Raw genomic sequence first — 17,500 nt, forward strand, 5'->3', positions numbered from 1 at the left:
ACGGCAGCAGCAGGGGGAATTAGTTTACTTGGAAACCATCAGTGAGTCTGTACACAGTGCTGGTGAATATCAGATGATTGGATAATGAGGTGCTAGCCAGCAAAGGCTGCACAGAAGCACAGATCCGTGCCGTACGGGGGCACTTTTTCCTTAAAGAATGTGGGCCTGACTCAAAGCCAGCACCCCACACCCCTACGATGCGTACTAACCAGGGTGGAGGATGTAAATGGGCGTTGGGCCGGTTATGGCCAGCCCTCAAAATGAACTTCGGAAGTGTGGGCTCTTCAGGAAGTAGCCGAAGCACGGGGCGCGTATGTCCTGGTCCTGCGGAGAGCCCTGTCACGTTCTGTCCAGGGCTCGGAGAACTGGGCGTTAATGGCCAAGCGCGCACACACATCTTACCGTTTACGACAAATGCCCCTTTCGTGAAGACCTATCTCTACATGCTGGTTCTCCAAGAATCTCCCATTTGCATTTTAAACTGATGAGTCACTTTCTGGGGCGGAATCAGAGGTTTCAACCTCCCGCAAGAAAGTGACTTGCTGATAAAATACTGAGAAACAAACATTTCCTAAAAGAAGTCTTCAGCAAGACTGCTTCGGCAAATAGCTTTTGATTAGCTGGGTTTTATCTCCAAGGTACCCACTAGTGGCCTTTATTTTTCTAAATGCTATCTTTTCTGCTTACAGTCAAATGCTTTTTCACGCTACTTACAAAAATAAATACTTGTACTTTGCTCAGATCATAATAGCTCATTAGAGGAGGCTGATTTTGGACCCAGACTACAACTGAACACCAGAGGGCTGAGGGGGCCTCCTCGAGCCTAGTGCATTGTGAGCTCTGGCTCTCTGGGGAAGCAGGGACCGAGGACCAGGGATTCAACCTTCTTAATTGTGAACCTCATTAGTGATGGTTGCTAAGGAGAACACACACCTACCTTCAGTGCATAGGAAGGAGATAAACAGTACGTCACAGATTCTAATGACTCTGGTGCCCAGGGCGACCTTTAATTATGATATTTTTGTTCTCTTATACCTCAGTCATTAATGTAGAAAAACAAATTAGTTTATTTTTGTGGACCACAGCAGATTCATAAATTGTCTTCCAGTTTCTAGATGTCTGAATCATACTTCACTCTGACCATCTACACACGCTTCATTCATCTTTCCTGTTGGTACACATCTGCCTGCCTCACGTGTGGCTCCTGAATTCGAGACCTCAGCGTACAGGATCTGCCTTAAAACCGTTTTTGTCTTATGGGCTCTTTGCTCCAAGAGGTTTAACCGTGTTTTGTTTGCAATTCACATTACTTTCTCAACAACAACAACTCCTATCGGTCAGGATCTCGTGATTACGGGGCAGTGTTTTAGTATAGAGGACAAGGACCTTATTTTAAAGGCTGTGGGATAAACCGTGGGGACTTGCGTGAGTGGGGGGTTTGGGGAAGGCCCTCGACGTCTGAGTGTTTCTGAGCCCTGGGGCCATGTCTAAGACCGCTGCCCCCTGCCTGTATCACTCTTAGCAAAATTCTTCTCTTTTAACAGACAAAACAAGAAGTCAGGCACTTGGAAGCATTTGGTACGTTTTATGCGGTTTTCGTTCTCAGCCCCTTGCCCCTTCCCCCTTCCCCCCGCCACCGGCCCACTCCATCAGGAGACGAGAACTGGTCCTCCAAGTGTGTTCTGAGCTCATGGGACCACACAACACAACCACCCACTGAGACGTGCACAGAGTGTCTGGGGATGACCTTCTGTATGGGGGCTGAGGACAGCCAAAATAAAAGCAAATAAATTAAAAATGCAAGGAAAGCTCCAAGCAAAAGAAAGCTTAGAAACAGACCAGTAACGTAAAGCCCATGGCAGGTGAAGTGAGTGAGAAGGCCTCTCCCACAACAAGAGCTGGGGCGGAGAGGGCTGGCAGCGGGGGGCTCCGGGGAGCGCCCCCCGTGCCCCCGCCGGGGCCGTCCGACCCGAGAGGGGCACCCGGTGAGGGCGACTGGACATGACTCAACATAAAAAATGGTGCAAAGGAAAAGAAGCATTGCAAATAAAAAAAGACATGTAACATGTGCCTACCATTTTCCAGATAAGAAGGGGCCGTACCTTCTGACGGGTCTAGACGGCGGGCCCGCCGCCCGTGTTTGGAGTTGTTGTGCACAAACATGTTGTCAGACACGGCCAGCACGTGGCCGTCCACGTTGACTGTTGTCGACACAACAACCTGCAGAGACGAAGCGGACGTGAAACGAGTTGGCAAAGGGAAGCCCTGTGGCCGAGGGAACCGGCGTCCGCTCCTGGGGGGCCTCCGCCGCGCACCCCCCGCAGCCCTGGCTAATGGGGGGGCCCGTGGGCTGTTTTGTTTGGACTCAAGACTGCTTCTCTCCAAAACCTGCCCCATTTGAATCACAGTTTCATCTCCTAGTATGCTAACGAGTGAGTTCAATTCAGAGAAATATTCCTCCAGCCATTAGCTTCAGAAACACCCCTCCAGCCGTTCATTTTAAAGCTGCTGTTTTGATTGATCTGTTCACATATTGATCGGATAGTTTATCTAATTAAAATGAGTTCACTTGAGACTGTCCTCCCTTGGAGCACTGTGAGGATTCAGAGTTGCCAAAAACAGGCTTCCTAAATCAGAAGCACTCACTACCCACAGTCCGACATCCCTGGGTCGATGTTACAATTACATCCAATGTCTGCTAAGGAACTTTTCTGCATCTGAAAAGACCAAGCTGAGTATCAATGGTGAAAGTGTTGTCAATCCAAAGCAAGTATCTTTCTCAGGTTCACCAGCAGAGGACGGCAAGGACCCTGGTGCCAGGGGAATGGCCCCTTCTGCTGGACAGATGGCCTTGCCGGGGTCACCCCTGCCCAGCCCCCAGACACCTTCCCAGGTGGGCTTGTGACAAGCATCCTTTAATGGACTCCCTACCCAGCCTTAAGATCGTTCTTAAACAGAGGTGAGCCCACGCGGTCCATTATTTGCCGGACAGCCGACATGAGTCGCAAAGGCGTGAGCCCTGGTCCAGTCTGGGGCGCATCTGGGGTGCAGGGAGCCTGGCTCTTTGCCACGTGTGGGCAGTGGGGAGGGCCAGCACCACCCAGAGCAGCAGAGCCCCCCACACACACAGCTGGAGCAGGAGAGGAGGGACCAGGAGGCCTCCCAGCCCACGTGTGCCCTCCCTGCCTGGTCTGCACATGCCCAAACATGCCATGTAAAATGACTACTGAAAGCCAGAGCTACAGCGGCCCTTAGTTAATAATGCATCAACCCTGGTTCATTCGATGTAGCAAATGTACCCCACCAACGCAAGACATTAACAACAGGGCCAACTGGCAGGGAGGGTGCGCCCGGGGGGATGTCCGGGAATTCTCGGAACTTTCTGTGGATTCTTCCTGAAAGCCCAACACTGCTCTTCAAAAAAAAAGTCTATTAAAAAAAAAAAAAAAGAATAAAAGTGATCAAAGATTTAAAAATAAGTAGCATTTTTAAGGAATAAAAAAAGGTCGGGCACCTGGGTGGCTGAGTCGATTGAGCATCCGACTTCGGCTCAGTCATGATCTCACAGTTCGTGGGTTCGAGCCCCACGTCCAGCTCTGTGCTGACGGCTCAGAGCCTGGAGCCTTCTTTGGATTTTGTGTCTCCCTCTCTCTCTGCCCCTCCCCCACAGGTGCTCTGTCTCTCTCTGCCTCTCAAAAATAAAGAAAACTAATAATAAAAAAAAAAAGTCAACACTACATACGTACATATGAATACACGGGGAATTGATGGTTTTTATAAAAAAAAAAACCTCAGGCCCACAAGAAAACTGTAAAGCAGGGACAGCACCTACCACATCCCCCAAAACTCCCTCATGAGGCACTTTCCTTGATGCTTCCTTCCCAGGACGGCTCTACAAGACTGCGAGAGTCTCCATAAGACCCCGAGCCTTAAAACACTGTGGGTCCCGCCCTCGGCGCCCCCACATCCAATGTCAGATGTGTCATCACCTCCTTGATAGCCACCACCCATGGGGTGGGCACCTGCCGCATCCCCAGGATGCAGGGCCACCCCTCGCCTGGGCTGTGAAGCACCTGTACCTGTATCCTCATCTAAGCACGATGCAAAGGGCCACGTAACTAACTCTGAGCCACAGACTTGACCGTCCTCAGGCTCTTAGACCATGATACGTTAAAGAAGGTAAAAATAAAAATAAAAAAAGGACAGTCTTGGCTCTGTCATCTCTATATAGGTCAGTCACCAAGGGAAAAGTGTGTAGTTCAGCAGAGGAAGCAGACAAGCTGTGTTTTGTCTCTTGGCCAGGGCCAGCCCTGCAGTATACGTACAGAAAGGTGCTGAGTTTGTGAAGCCAGCTGGAGATATTGTGTAAGCCCTGACACACTCTTAAGTCCGGTTAAACCCTCTGTGAGGCGGGGAGATGAGCTAAAGAGAGCAGAGCCCATCCTTCTAGTAACTGTGGGCTCACTGGCAACGGATGGCATGGTGGCCAATGGCGAGACAATGCATGACCTCCGCTCTGCTTAGATGGGCCAGTATCACCATGAAGCCTGGTGCAAGAAGGTGGGAGCAGGCCCAGATGTTTGCAAGACATCTACAGAGCATATCCCCACCTGCAGAGCATGACTGTGAACCAGCCCACAGACCCTTCTCTGACTGGCTGATTGGCTGTAAGACAAATTCACGTGTCCTAAAAGCCTGGAAGGTAAGTTAAATTTCTAAAAATGACCTTGAGCGGTTTGATGGTAAGCCACCCAATGTAGCATTCATTTCCACTCGCTGCCAGATTCTTCTCTGGTTAGTAGGGACTAACAGCACTTCTGTGTCCCAGCCCAGAATATTTTTACAATTAAATTCAGCAAGATGATCCATCATGTATGGTGTACCTTTCACCCCGAAGTAACCTCCTAACCGCTCAAAAGGCAAGAAAATTATGGACTCAGCGATAACCCATCCAGCTCTCTATCCTGTCTTCTGGAGATGAAGTCCTCTGAAGCAAACCAGAATATGAGTTAGCCTGCACCCAGGAACACAGCCTAGCAATCAGGCACGGGCTTAAGGAAGCAAGAACAGATCAACCCTGAGGGAAAGGAAACAGCTGGGAGAACACTCTGGAACTTGTAAGAGGCCTGCATCAAACAGGCGAGGCTCGCTTCATGAGGAGGGCCCAAGGTCTCACGCTTACCCAACAGGCTGTACTACGGCTCTGCCCTGTGAAAACTCCATCCATCCATCCCTAAAACGACGACCTTGAGCACGGGCTCCAAGTCCGAACCAGTCGTACACGACTGTGTACAACTGAGGAAACAGGCTACGTTACGTACTAACACGGAGAGGCCTTTGAGGACGTTCTGAAATACACCTACAAGACTTACCACGGTTGAATGTAAAAGGGAACCCGACTTAACCTACAGCTCTGATAATTCCAATTTCCAGATGTCTGGAAGCCCAACACGGTGGGCAGGCATGGCGTGACCACCCTAAGAGGTGCACCTTGCAAAGCCAAGGTCCCATTTTCAGAGCCTAAAGATGCTGGATTGTTTTTAAAGCAACTCGATTTAAATCTTTTTCTCAAATGAACCGATTCTGGTTTGCTCCCAAACCCTTGGAGAACTAAAGACTGTTTTCTGAACAATCACAACATCAGAGAATTCAAATTTCACGTTAAAAGTGCGGACCACGGCCCGCGTGTCTTTGAGAAACGAGTACCTGGAATCTCCGCATATCTCGAGGGTTGCCTGCATTCTTCAAACAGTTCTGATTGCACTTGAGGAAAAACTTTAGAAAGAATCTACAAAAATACAAAAAACGGATATTTGTTAGGGTTATCAGACAAACTCACAGACTTTTAGAAAGACGCCGTTGCGCGGGGAGTAGTGAAGGCTACCCACGACCGCCCGCTGCTCGCTGCCTGCAGGGGGCGCCCGATTAGCACGACAACGAATCGTCGCCTGCAGGGGGCGCCATCGGGAGACGACGCCGGCGGCGTGGGCAAGGGCGCCCCGGGCTCTGCCGGCCAGCGCAGAAGGTGTCCACACACACAAGCAGTGACTTACATCTGTCTTGACATTATGGGTCTCCAAGCTTTATGATAACAGCTGTGACTCGGACTGGCCATTTCTTGCCTGGACCTTTGCACGTTAAGCACTGGGGAACTGTCCGCCCCAGATGGGGCTGCCAGCTTCAGCAAATAAAAACACAGGATGCCTGGTTACATTGGCGTTTCCGGTAGACGACGAGTAATTTTTTAGGACAGGAACATCCCAAAGCACACCGATCCTAAAAAACTGCTCTTCGCCCATAACTCAAACGTAACTGGGTGCGCTCAACTTCATCTGACAACCGTAACCCCCGAGGGCGCCACCGCCCAGCCAGACACACTTCCAAAGGCGTATTTTCGAAAGTTACAGTGGGTGCGACTCTTAGGAAAAGAAAGGATTTGGGGGTGAGCTTTAAGGGCTGCGATAACGTCTGTGAAAAGTCTGTGTGTGTGTTTAGGGAACTAACCGATGATTTGGGGATACAACAATGAAACCGCGGCTCAGGGGGAGAGCGGGGAGACGCAGCCGCTAGCCCGGCTCAGAGGCAACAGCCGTTTGTACTCCCCCCACCCCCAGCCCTGCCCTTGTGCTCTGAGGCATGAAGATTCAGGGGTCCTGACAGGGTGCTGAGATGCTGTGACAAAAATCTCATCACGTTGTCCCCTCCATGCCCGCATGCTCGCTCACAACAGAAGTTCTAGCCCACCACGTGAGCCCACGGATGCTGGGAGACCTGGCTGGAGCACATACCCCGGGGGAGACTGCACCCCTCTGCCTGCACGTACAAAGCCACGCCCACTGTGGGCGGGGCGGGGGCGGGGTCTCTGTGCTGACAGGCATGCTCTCTACCAGTGTCTGAGCATCCTGTCCGGCGAAGTTAACCAACAAAACTCCCCTCTCTGTTCTGTCCAAATATCCCCTGTCCTACCTGAGGCTTATTAATGTTTTATGAAGTTTCACGTGATTTCCTTGAACTCAGCCTTAACAGTCAAGATTCCTTGTTGACAATTATCACATCAGAAAATAAAAAGACTCCACCGACCAAGATTCATCCCTCCAGCTGCATTCCCAACGTATCCCGGACGCCTTTTCCGCGCAGAAGAAAACCCAATTGATGGGAAAAAGAATCGTGGCCACTTAATTAAATTTTCTTACATACCACCAGGCCTCACTATTTTAGGCCAGAATTTACATCTTTTATTAACTCCCCTCACCTATACACTTAGCTCACAGTGCCTCTCAGTGCCATCTGCCATCAGCATACAGTAAGTCACTTGATATTCCACCCACCAATTTTTCCTAACAACCACTGTGCAATTAAACTCCACGCGCTCTGCAGCGAGGTAAATTAGGCGCACCTGCGGCCACACTGCATTTGAACTGCATCAGAGAGGCCCTAACAAGGTGAGGGCGTCACAAACTTATCGTCCAGTCAGGCAATTAGGTTTTCACTTCGGGGACAGCCACATGGTGCAATTATGCCACACATTACCACCCGGCTAATCTTCTGAGCAGGTGCCGGCCTGAGAAGCTCTCATCTGGACGGAGCCGTCTGCGGGAGCTTTTTTTGTGATGCGAAAGATTTTTTTTTTTTTTACCCCCCCTCCAGAAGAGGTTTCTTTAAATTCCTCGATATCTTTTTAGGCGGCTCACCCTTCCCCTGCGAGGCAGCAGAGTGTTCTGAAGATGGTCTAAATAGCCACTGGCCGTGAGGAGGGTGAGCTGGGCCTGGCGCAGAACTTTAGCTGAACAGAGTTGGGTGCTAGGCCCCATGGACAGCCGAAGCATTGCCGGGGATGGGCGCACACACGCTTGCTTGGGATGTGGCGCCGGAAGTTTTTGCTTCCAACCCAGTATCTCGTGGGCCGTGGACGCACACGGGGGAGGTGTGTCGTGCACGGCCCCCGAGGGTAGAGCCCCTTCCAAGAGCTCTGGTCCCGATCACAGAAAGTAAGGCCCAACATCTAGGGCCAGACAGAGGAAGCCTCAGCCGGGAGGAAGGGCAGCCTCGTGCTTACCGTGTACCCTTGTTGGGGTTACAAGGCGGATGCAACAGACGAGCCAGTGCTCGACCACAGACACGGTGCAAGCACGCCCAGGGCGCAGGGACGCTCCCACCAGCCAGGGCTCAGCGAGACGCTGGGCGGACGTTTGGGGAGGGGGAGGAAACCCAACGCCCTACACGTGAAGTCAAATGGTAATTCTCACCCCTTACTCAATTACCCTGTAATTGGCTTTTTCCTAAGAAATATCTGACAACCACTTTACATATCTTACTTCCAGACTCTGGTACACAAAGGATTTAATACTCTTGTTATGAAGGGAAAAATCTTTCCTATGTCAGAAAATCTTTGGCTTTAGCACCAATAAACTCTTTATTACTGCTAAACATGGATTTGCTGCTCGATGGCAAAGAGGCGATAAAATTTCTAACCTGTCATTAGTACATTATGCTTAATTGTGTACAGTACGCTTCTCCATTGCATCTGTTGGCCCATCATCAAAATGACCATTATGTACACTAATTCCCTGACCCTGTCTTTATTTCCCTAAAGAGCCATCATCTTTCACAGTAGGTACCAGAGTAAATCAAGCTTGAAATATGGGCTTTATTTACTTGTTTCTCTCCGGCAGGAGTGAAGGCAACCGCCCAGGGCAAACTGTTTCACATCGGCGGAAACTCCCCAGTAATGTTCTGCTCGGAGATATCGGACAAGACCCCGGACAGTTCTCAGTAGCGATGAGAAGGGGGAGAGGTGCGAGCTCATTACTTCCGAAACCAGGTTTTCCACTTTTAGAGCGTGCAGGGATTAGGAGAGAAGGCCACCCGAGCAGGCTCCAGCGGGCTCCCTCCCGCTCGCCAGCACCTGGGAAGGTGGGCGCGGGGCCGCTGCCTGCGGGTCGGGACGGGACAGTCCGCTGGCTCCGGCAACGGGTACCTGCCTGCGGTCTCTGCCGCCAGCTCCAGGGCGGGCCCTCACGTCTGCAGGGGCCGCTACCTGGCAAAGCCCGGCCATGGCTGCACCTGCGGGGAAAGTCAGGTTTGGCCTTGGCCGCATCCATGCCGGCATCCTCTCCAACAGCCACAGCGCCACCAGAAGTGCCACGTGGTGGACGTGGACGCCATAAGTGGGGCCACAGCAAAACACGGGATCAAGCGTTTTAACTGGAGCCCGCCCCCAGCAGCCCATGACGAGGGGCAAGCCCCCCACTGCAGTAACTCATTTCAGAGTCTGCTCCACTTCTGTGTGTTTAAGCTATGAATTAGTTCATTTATATTTACTTTTATGAAGCTGATTAACCAGAGCTGCTCTATCTGATGAAAATCATTTTAATTGTAGTGTTAGGCTCCTGTGTAATATCCATTACATTATGAACTGTTTAAATTCTACATGGGCATTGCATAAATTGGCCCTTTGTGTGCGCGCAGGCAATTAGGACAGACAGTTCTCCTTTAAACGGCTACAGAACTTTGTGGTGGTGTTCAGGACAATCAGAAACAAAGGAGGCTGTTTAATTGTAATTTAATGGAATATCAAGGAGTCCGTGGCATTAGACGCTGGCAACAGAGAGCAGGAGAGAAAAATTAACTGCAATTATGTTTGATTAAAGCTATCCTTCTCAATAATCAGCGGTCCTGACAGGCCATGGGGCTCTCGTGGGTTCCAGGATGGCAAAAGGTGTCGAGCAATATTAGGGCCAATAAAGGAGATATTAGCATAGCTAATTACAACCCTGCAAAACCTGTAAGGGGGCCTCTGTGTATTGTAATGTGTGAAATAATTGGACAAGGCCGTTATCAATTACATAAGGAATGAATTTGGTTTGTCAGAGAAAAGCTGATGAGATGCATTTCATCTGACACCATTCCCTTCCCTCATGTTTCTAGGAGCTAAGAACTTGCCCACTTTTATCAAAAGCTGCAACTTACTAGTGGCCAAATCACTGATAAAATTATCTTGCCAGCAAGTGTTAGGTAATTAATACCACTCACCCTCACCGCCTTCCCTGCACTGCCGCTTCTCACCTAACTGAAGCCACTAATCATGTAATAATGATTTTTTTCCCTCTGGTCAAAGGAGAAATAGATTGTCTCCTTAGAAATGCAGTGGGCTTGGCGTGCGCACCCTGGTGATTGAGGAGAAAAAAGGAACTCAGAGCGGTTTTAATTGCTTGCCTTTTGCACGTGGGTATCACTGGTTTGAAATTACCTCTTCCCGGCATTTCGGGAGCCCTATAGGTAGGGATTTTTTTTTTTTTTTTTTTTTAATCACCAAGTTTTAGACTCTTCCGGGGCTCGGTCTTGCCAGGGCTTGGACACACGAGTGACAGCGTGCTGCAAGGTGTGAGCCTGGCGGCCCCGTCCCAGGGTTCCTCAGGCCACACCTTAGCACAGGCTGAGCTCCGGGCTCAGAGCAAAGAGGTCTGGCTTCCAACAGGCCCCTCCCACACCTCAATCCCAGCCTCTGTCCCAGAGGCACGACCTCCTCTTCTGGCCCTTCCCTATGGACAGGACGGGAAATCTGAGTCAAGAGTGAAAAATACTTATATATTTTTTTGGTGGGGGGTGGAGTGAGGGGGTACTCGCTTTTCCATTTTAAGGCCAGGCTCTTAATAAGCTGCAAATGACCACGGCCACGGATAGACCTCCATGCCATCAATCAGAAAACCCAAAGCATTCGTGTGTAAGTCATGGAGCTGACAGCTTCTGGAGGTTACCCAAGAACCCCATTCCAGATCAAGCCCCACGTTTGTAGTTCCTGGATCCAGAACACAAAACCAGGAGACTATTTTTAATACTATTACCTTGACAAGAAAGAGTATCAGATACCAACCAGAAAACACGGCTGTAGAAGTCCCCGCCCACTCATGGTGGCCAGGGGCGGGGGGGGGGGGGGGGAGGGCGATGAGGTGGGGGACAACTGCTCAGTGGCCCAGGGTCTCCATTTGTGGGGGGTGGAAACGCCGGGAACTAGAGAGGGGTGGGGCTTGCACAATCTTGGGAAGGAACTAAATGCCACTGACTCGTTCACTGTAAAACGGCGAATTTCATGTCCCGTCAATCCGCTCCTGCTCAGCACAATCCCAAGCCCCCACCCGGCCCAAACTGGACGTGTGCGTGGAGAGGGGCGGGGGCGGGGGCGGGGGGGCCCTCTCTGGGAGTCGTGGCTGTGGCCACTAAGGCGCTCTTGAAAGGAAACGGTTAAAGAGTCAAATTAAAAGATAGAGCCTTTAAGAGACTTTTCCCTGACTGATAAGAAAGTGACCAGTGGAGTGCTTCCTTGAAGTCCCTGCTAATTACTGGGAAGTCCCTGAAAGCCGTGGCCACAGCTGTGGTGTGTGCGTGCCCGGCCATCAGTCGCTGGAGTATTGATTACTGAGCAATTCTAGCCGATCGGGTTCTGGTGCTCAGAGACAATGTGCTTCCTTCACAAAACCTGTAATGAGCAGTTCCTATACAAGACTACATTCTGCTGACATCAGATCTGTGCACTGAGATAGTACACAGGTCAATACGTATCGGATTTCCAAAATGCGAGGGTCTGAATGTCAGGCCTCTCTTTTTCTCCCTCTCCTGCCATTAGCTATTACTGGGCTCACGTTCCGTAATGCCATACGGGAGGGAAAGTGTGCTCCATTAGTCTGATTTATTCTTCAAATATGCCATGACAAATTGTTCCAACACCAGACTTATTAAATTCTTGTACATTTCAAGTTATGGGTCTCATATACTTGTAGTGCCTACATGACGTCATAACGAAGGGGCAGAGGGTGACAGTACTGAATTTTACAGCTGTGCCCAGATGTCCTCCGCGAGGGGCCCCCTCCCCAGCCAGAGGTCTGGGGCTGCCCGCCTCCCCACTGTGGGATCCTGGTCTCTGTGCGGCCGTCCCCCCCCCCCGCCCCCCCTACCACCGCACGCGCGGTCCCCTGCATGTAAATGTAGATGTATAAGGATTTGAAAATATCCACGGCTTGACTCGTAGTTCAACAATTACTGGCCTTTGTCTGGAGGTTCCTGCTCTACTGTAGCAGAGCCTGTCTCTAGTGGACCAGAGCTATTTTACTTCCCTTCGCTGTAGTAACCACACCGCATTAACAATATTTGTACTACAATCACCAAGGGACCCACTTCCCAGATTCTATCACTTCTTTATCTCCTGACAAATACCTCACTATCGAACATTATTAGGTTTAGAAAATTAACCCTTCACGGTCTAGAGCCACACTAGGCCCCGCCGTCCCTCCAAACAGCCTTATCGCTAAATTTCTGCTATAATGGTTTTCCTTTTCATCACAATTTCAGCAGAGGCTGTCAAGAGGCACTTATAGATACCATGATCTTGTACTTTTGCAATGATTCTCATTAAAATGATGCCAAGGAGATCTGATGGGATTTAATAGCTTTGCCGACCAGTTCAATATCCACCTCCGTAACAGATCCTGCCAAGCCCTCCTTTTGGAGAAATTTCTATGACTTGCATTAAACTTTTCCGGGTGGTTTTAATGTGTTCAGATAAGTAAAACCCAGGTAGACACTCGAAAAGCAAACGCATCCCACAGTCCTGTGCTTTGTTGGCTACCCTACCCGCCTCGCTGTCAGGATCCTAGTTAGTATTTTCTGTAACTGTTGCCGATAGTTCGTGATAGTTTTGATAAGGTTATCTGTTTAAAAGAAGTCAACTGCACAGCACAAAGGAAGCGTGAAGTGCACTGTATTTGCACCAGGCCTCGCTCTCGTTTCAAGTGCCTATCTCCCTTTTCCTCTTTACCTATTTCTCTATTTCTAATGGGCGATGCAGCATTGACATTATTTCCCCACCAGATCATTCGCCCTGTCAATCAGTCTGTATTTTGTCTTTCGCTGCGGGCTCATTAAAACAGCTTCCTCACTCCCTCTGGACACTGCTCTATTTGCCAGCTCTGATCACGAAGCTCCTTATTTAAGAAAAATGCCAGCATCACTTGGCTCACATCAGATGCACCCCCTGACTTGTTGCCAGCTCCAGGGGGGACTTTTCACAGAGACTTTGTGCGCAGAGATTAAGTGCCTTCGCTTACTCGAACTTAGGGCTTCAAACCTCTCCCACCAGACACGGGTGCGTTTTTAGGGATCTGAAGATAATGGGGACTATCTCCTTGCCGTTCCGATTTTTGTCCATTATGGAGACCATTCTCAAAACAAATGTGAGGTTTTTTGGTTATTTTGGTTTTCGGGGCTTTCCCCACCCAGTCTCCAAGTGGACAATCTCCTACTCACATGCACGTCCCCCCCCCCCCCCATCCACGCCAGCTTGCTTAATTAAGAACTAGCATCTTTGTGGGCTGAATTATTAATAAAAAAAAAAAAATCACATTTTAAATCAAGCCCGTGCACGCACACAGGACACCAGTGTCGAACCTGCCCATGCCGGCCTCTCTAGCCTTTTAGGTCCTGATTAAAAACTTATTAAAACATTATAAATGATTAATGGGAGCACAGCTCTGAGTGGCAATTATTAGTTTTAATGCAGGTAATGCAGCTTAATGAGGGGGCACATGTGTGCGAAGCTTTAACTTCATTACCCCTGCGTGTCAACAAATACAAGAGAAATGTGTGTACAGGTCATACATTACTCGGAACAGCACTGAGCCTACCCTCTTCACGTCCCTTTGTTGATGAGCCAGGAGCCATAAATTAATCCTGGTCTGTGGCTCAGGGAAGGGCTGAGGTGTTAAAATCACGGCAAACCTTACTGGGCTCCCCACGCCGCCCTCCAGTTCTGTGTGTGAATATTCCACACATGATCTTTTCTGGAGCCTTCGGCACCCGGGGATTTTTCACCGGGATTGCTGCCGGCTGTCATTGTCTCCTCTCAGAAACGTAAGCTCCTGGCATTCAGAGTCCATTGGGTTGCTTTCTAGTTTCGAAAGGTTTGTGGAGGAGTTTGGCTCCAGCCTCCCAGCCCCTAATTCGCATTCACATGGTTTTCCTAAATATTCGGAGGGGTTCCAAGGTCCCTCTTTCTAAGTGCTCACATCCTGGAGTGTGGGAGGGGTGGGGTGGGGGGGTGGGCAGGATGAGAGGCAGTGTGCCCGGGGCCCCCAGAGAGACTGGTGACGGGCAAGCCCAGGGCCGGGGGGGGGGGGGGCGGGGGTGTGGAGGGGGTGGCTGGCGGGGAGTGGGTGCACTCAGGGGGCCAGGAGCAGGGTGCTCGGATCGCCTGTCCCAGCCAGCCAAGACACCCAAGCCGGGCACCGGCCACACCTGGGCCCAGGCCTGCCCGCGGGGCCCACAGCCGGGGGCGTGCCCCCCGCCCAACTTCTCACGTCACCTTTTATTCTCTGTTTTTGTGACAAGCAGCTAGGTCCAGGCTGATCTCCACTATCTGTTTGAAGAGTATTCAGGACTATTTGCATCATTTTATCGCTAATGTATAATATATGGCTCTAAAGTGAGCCCAAGCACTGTCTTGTTACCGAGCATAAAAAAGTAAGGGCAATAAAGATACATTAGTCCTCTCAAGCACAGCGGCTATAATGCAAGCAAGAAAGGTTGCTGCTTTGAGTTGAGAGGCAACCTTTCTGCCTGACTAAGACAATGGAAGAGTAAAGAAAATGTCAAATCAAGAAAAGCTGGATTTAGAGATGAGGCAGCCCAGAATGACGTTGGTGCCATATTTTGTGAAACTATAATGCTGTTGGCAGCAAAGATCCGTGTTTCTGATTCATCTAGTGCCGCATGGCAAAGCTTTGTCAGTCTGTGCAAGGTATAAATAATTCAGGGTGAGAGATGGCAATTACAGGGCCCTGCACAACCAAAATGAATATTTTATGAGGACTAAAACTGCTCTGGAATGAATCATACACACGGAGTCGCACACACATGGCGAGCGGGCTCATATGCCAGCCCCAAGAAGACCGGGGCCCGGCCCTACCTCCTTCCAGAGCCTCAACTAGAAACCTGGCGGATGGTAATAAGCGAGCACAAACCCAGCTCACCGGGCCGGACCACCTGCCCCTCGCTGCTGGAACACCCCGCCGGCGGGCTCGGAGACCGCGCCCTAGAAACCCGGCGGATACTCGGCGGATGGACCCTACAAGTTTGGCTCTTAATGAATAGTTGCGAATTAGCACCGTGGCCCTGCATATTGTTCGGTCGTCGCAGCTACTCCTAAGTGTGAGCTGGGCATCTTCTTCTGGCGAGGAGACGATCTGAGTTCTGGCCCAAGGAGAAAGGACAGTGTCGTCCTCCTCCATGGAAGGGAGGGAGCTGAAGAGGGGAGGCGGGGGCGCGCGAGCCTCCCCGAGTGTCACACTCACACCCCCTGCGCGAGTCTTCAGGTTCCGCCGGCTCGTCCTCAGTCTTCTGGACCGAACCTTGTACGGTCTGGGTCGACGGACCGCAAGGCGGGACGGAGGCTTTTCATGCCCGCCTCGGGTCCACATTCGCACGTAAAAGTTGCTTTTCCTCACTTTGAAAAGCGGTCCCCTACTAATGGGGGTGGGATTATGCCGAAAGAGACTTTTAAAGGCTGAAAGCACGGTTTCATCTGTTACATTTCCTCCAAAAATGCTCCTGGTGAATTACTAGAACAAATAACAACATTGTTCAAGAGGCCGAGAAGGCCAGTCCCACTGGTGAATGGCCATTGTGTTTGTCCAGCTACTGATACCTGGGCCTTTGTGGAGGAAAGAAGGCCGGGGGCCATGACATCAACACAGCACAAGCATCCCTCTGTGCAGACGCCCAGAGCAGGTCCTTGCCGTGGTGGGAACAGAACACCAGATCCCTCAGAGGTGGTTTTCTTTAAATCCAACTCCAATGCATTGTTTATGAAAACAAGGCTATTAGGTATATTAATAATTTGATAAATAGGGATTTGCCCTTAATTATTCATGAAGAACATTTGGCAACAGTAAAATTATATTCGCAGAACAGGTTTATAAACCAGCTAATTATAAATTAAGTATGCAAGAGAAAATTGCTAACCTTGAAATTAAAATATTTTATGATTCTGCAATTATAAAAAAAAAAAAAAAGGTAGAGAATTATCAAAATCCCAGTGTGAGCAGGGGCCCTACAGATGGCACAGCCTGGGCCAGGGGAGTGACAGCAGGACGGTGGACCCAGAAAGGTGTCCCCACCGCCCCCACAGAACCACGAGTGGAACTGGCCTCGTGGCCATCGGACAGCGCCTCTCTGCTTGTCCTGCTCGACTGCAACTTTCAGGAGGGTGACCTCACAAACCCAGCGTCCATCCGGCAAAGCAGGTGAGCGGGGGAACGCGGCACATCACCTCTGCTTGTGGTCAAGCCCTGGCACGTGGGCAGCCCGGCAGGTTCCCATTGCTGTGCTCAGGGTCCACAAGGGAGCCCCCAAGCACCCCCCGGCCCCCCCCCACACTTCGTTGCCCTCCTGCTGCCGAGGGGGTCCACAATGAGCTTGGGGTCCTGAGGGACAGCACTGTTGCCGGAGGCAGAGAGGCACGCAGTGCCTCCTGTCCCCACTAGAGGGCCTCTCGCCGCAGCATCAATGGGGCGCACACGGACGCCCTTGTGCAATCAGGACACAGCTCCCCTCCAGCCAGCAAACTTGGGGCAGACCCTTCCTCTGAGCTGGGTCGTCCCGTCTTCCTCTCTGGCTCTTCCGCCAGCAGACTTCCCTGTCAAGGGGCTCCGTTCACACCCACCCACGACCTGAGCAGCACCCGCACCCCCACCCCCAAGAACTAAAGGGCCAGCAGAGCCTACCCGTGAGTTTCGAAAACACTTTCCTTACTGGTGTGATCAGAGAGGACACGCACAAGTCTGTCATTCACTTTGAGATAGCCTCACCCTTCGTTTAGGCAGATGTTACAAGAATTAAGGAAAGCAACCAGGAAGAATTAACTGAAGAATATCCTGTTTAAGGAAAAAAAAAAAAAGTGGGGGGGGCACCTGCTCAGTCGGTTGAGCATCGGACTTCGACTCGGGTCATGGTCTCACATGAGTTGGAGCCCCCCGTCGGGCTCTGTGCTGACAGCTCAGAGCCTGGAGCCTGCTTCGGATTCCGTGCCTCCCTCTCTCTCTGCCCCTAACCCACTCGCATTCTGTCTCTGTCTCTCTCAAAAATAAACAAACATTTAAAGAACGAAAAAGAGAAAAAAAGAAGTAGGCGGCAGTCCCTAACTTCTTCCCCACGGCCTGAGTCGCATGTGTCAAGAATGCGAACTGCACAGAACATAGAAGCCAGCCTCCTGCCACCCTATTGTACCCCGCCACAACTCAGTGGCTCCACGTGCTTTCTTCACGCTCCTGAAATCAAAGAGAAAATTAGCAAAATCCACTTAAGTGGTTTTCTTTTTTTTTTTTTTTTTTTTTTTTTTTTTGGTTATGAAGACTGTCGGCTTCCCTGAGAGTAAAGAGCCCCATTAATTGCTCATGTAACAGAGCAAACAGCACAGGGCACACCTTCCTGCCCGGGCGGCCACCCTAACACT

The 17,500-nt window shown here is 50.6% G+C and overlaps 1 protein-coding gene across 14 annotated transcripts in view; it reads right to left on the bottom strand.

Moving 5' to 3' along the window:
• The window catches only part of EBF3 (EBF transcription factor 3), a 127,879-nt gene that overhangs the window by 34,621 nt on the left and 75,758 nt on the right, over positions 1-17,500 (bottom strand). For 10 of the 14 annotated variants that reach the window (XM_023241102.2, XM_023241113.2, XM_023241114.2 and 7 more), the window contains 2 exons: positions 5,707-5,788; positions 2,076-2,220 (listed from right to left, as the gene is read on the bottom strand). In XM_023241102.2, the coding sequence (XP_023096870.1) occupies positions 2,076-2,220; positions 5,707-5,788 (227 nt within the window). The remainder of the gene's footprint in view (positions 1-2,075; positions 2,221-5,706; positions 5,789-17,500) is intronic. The other 4 variants (XM_023241104.2, XM_023241112.2, XM_045040854.1 and 1 more) reach the window with 1 other exon arrangement.

Source organism: Felis catus, chromosome D2 (assembly GCF_018350175.1).
Source record: "Felis catus isolate Fca126 chromosome D2, F.catus_Fca126_mat1.0, whole genome shotgun sequence".
Classification (NCBI taxonomy): domain Eukaryota; kingdom Metazoa; phylum Chordata; class Mammalia; order Carnivora; family Felidae; genus Felis; species Felis catus.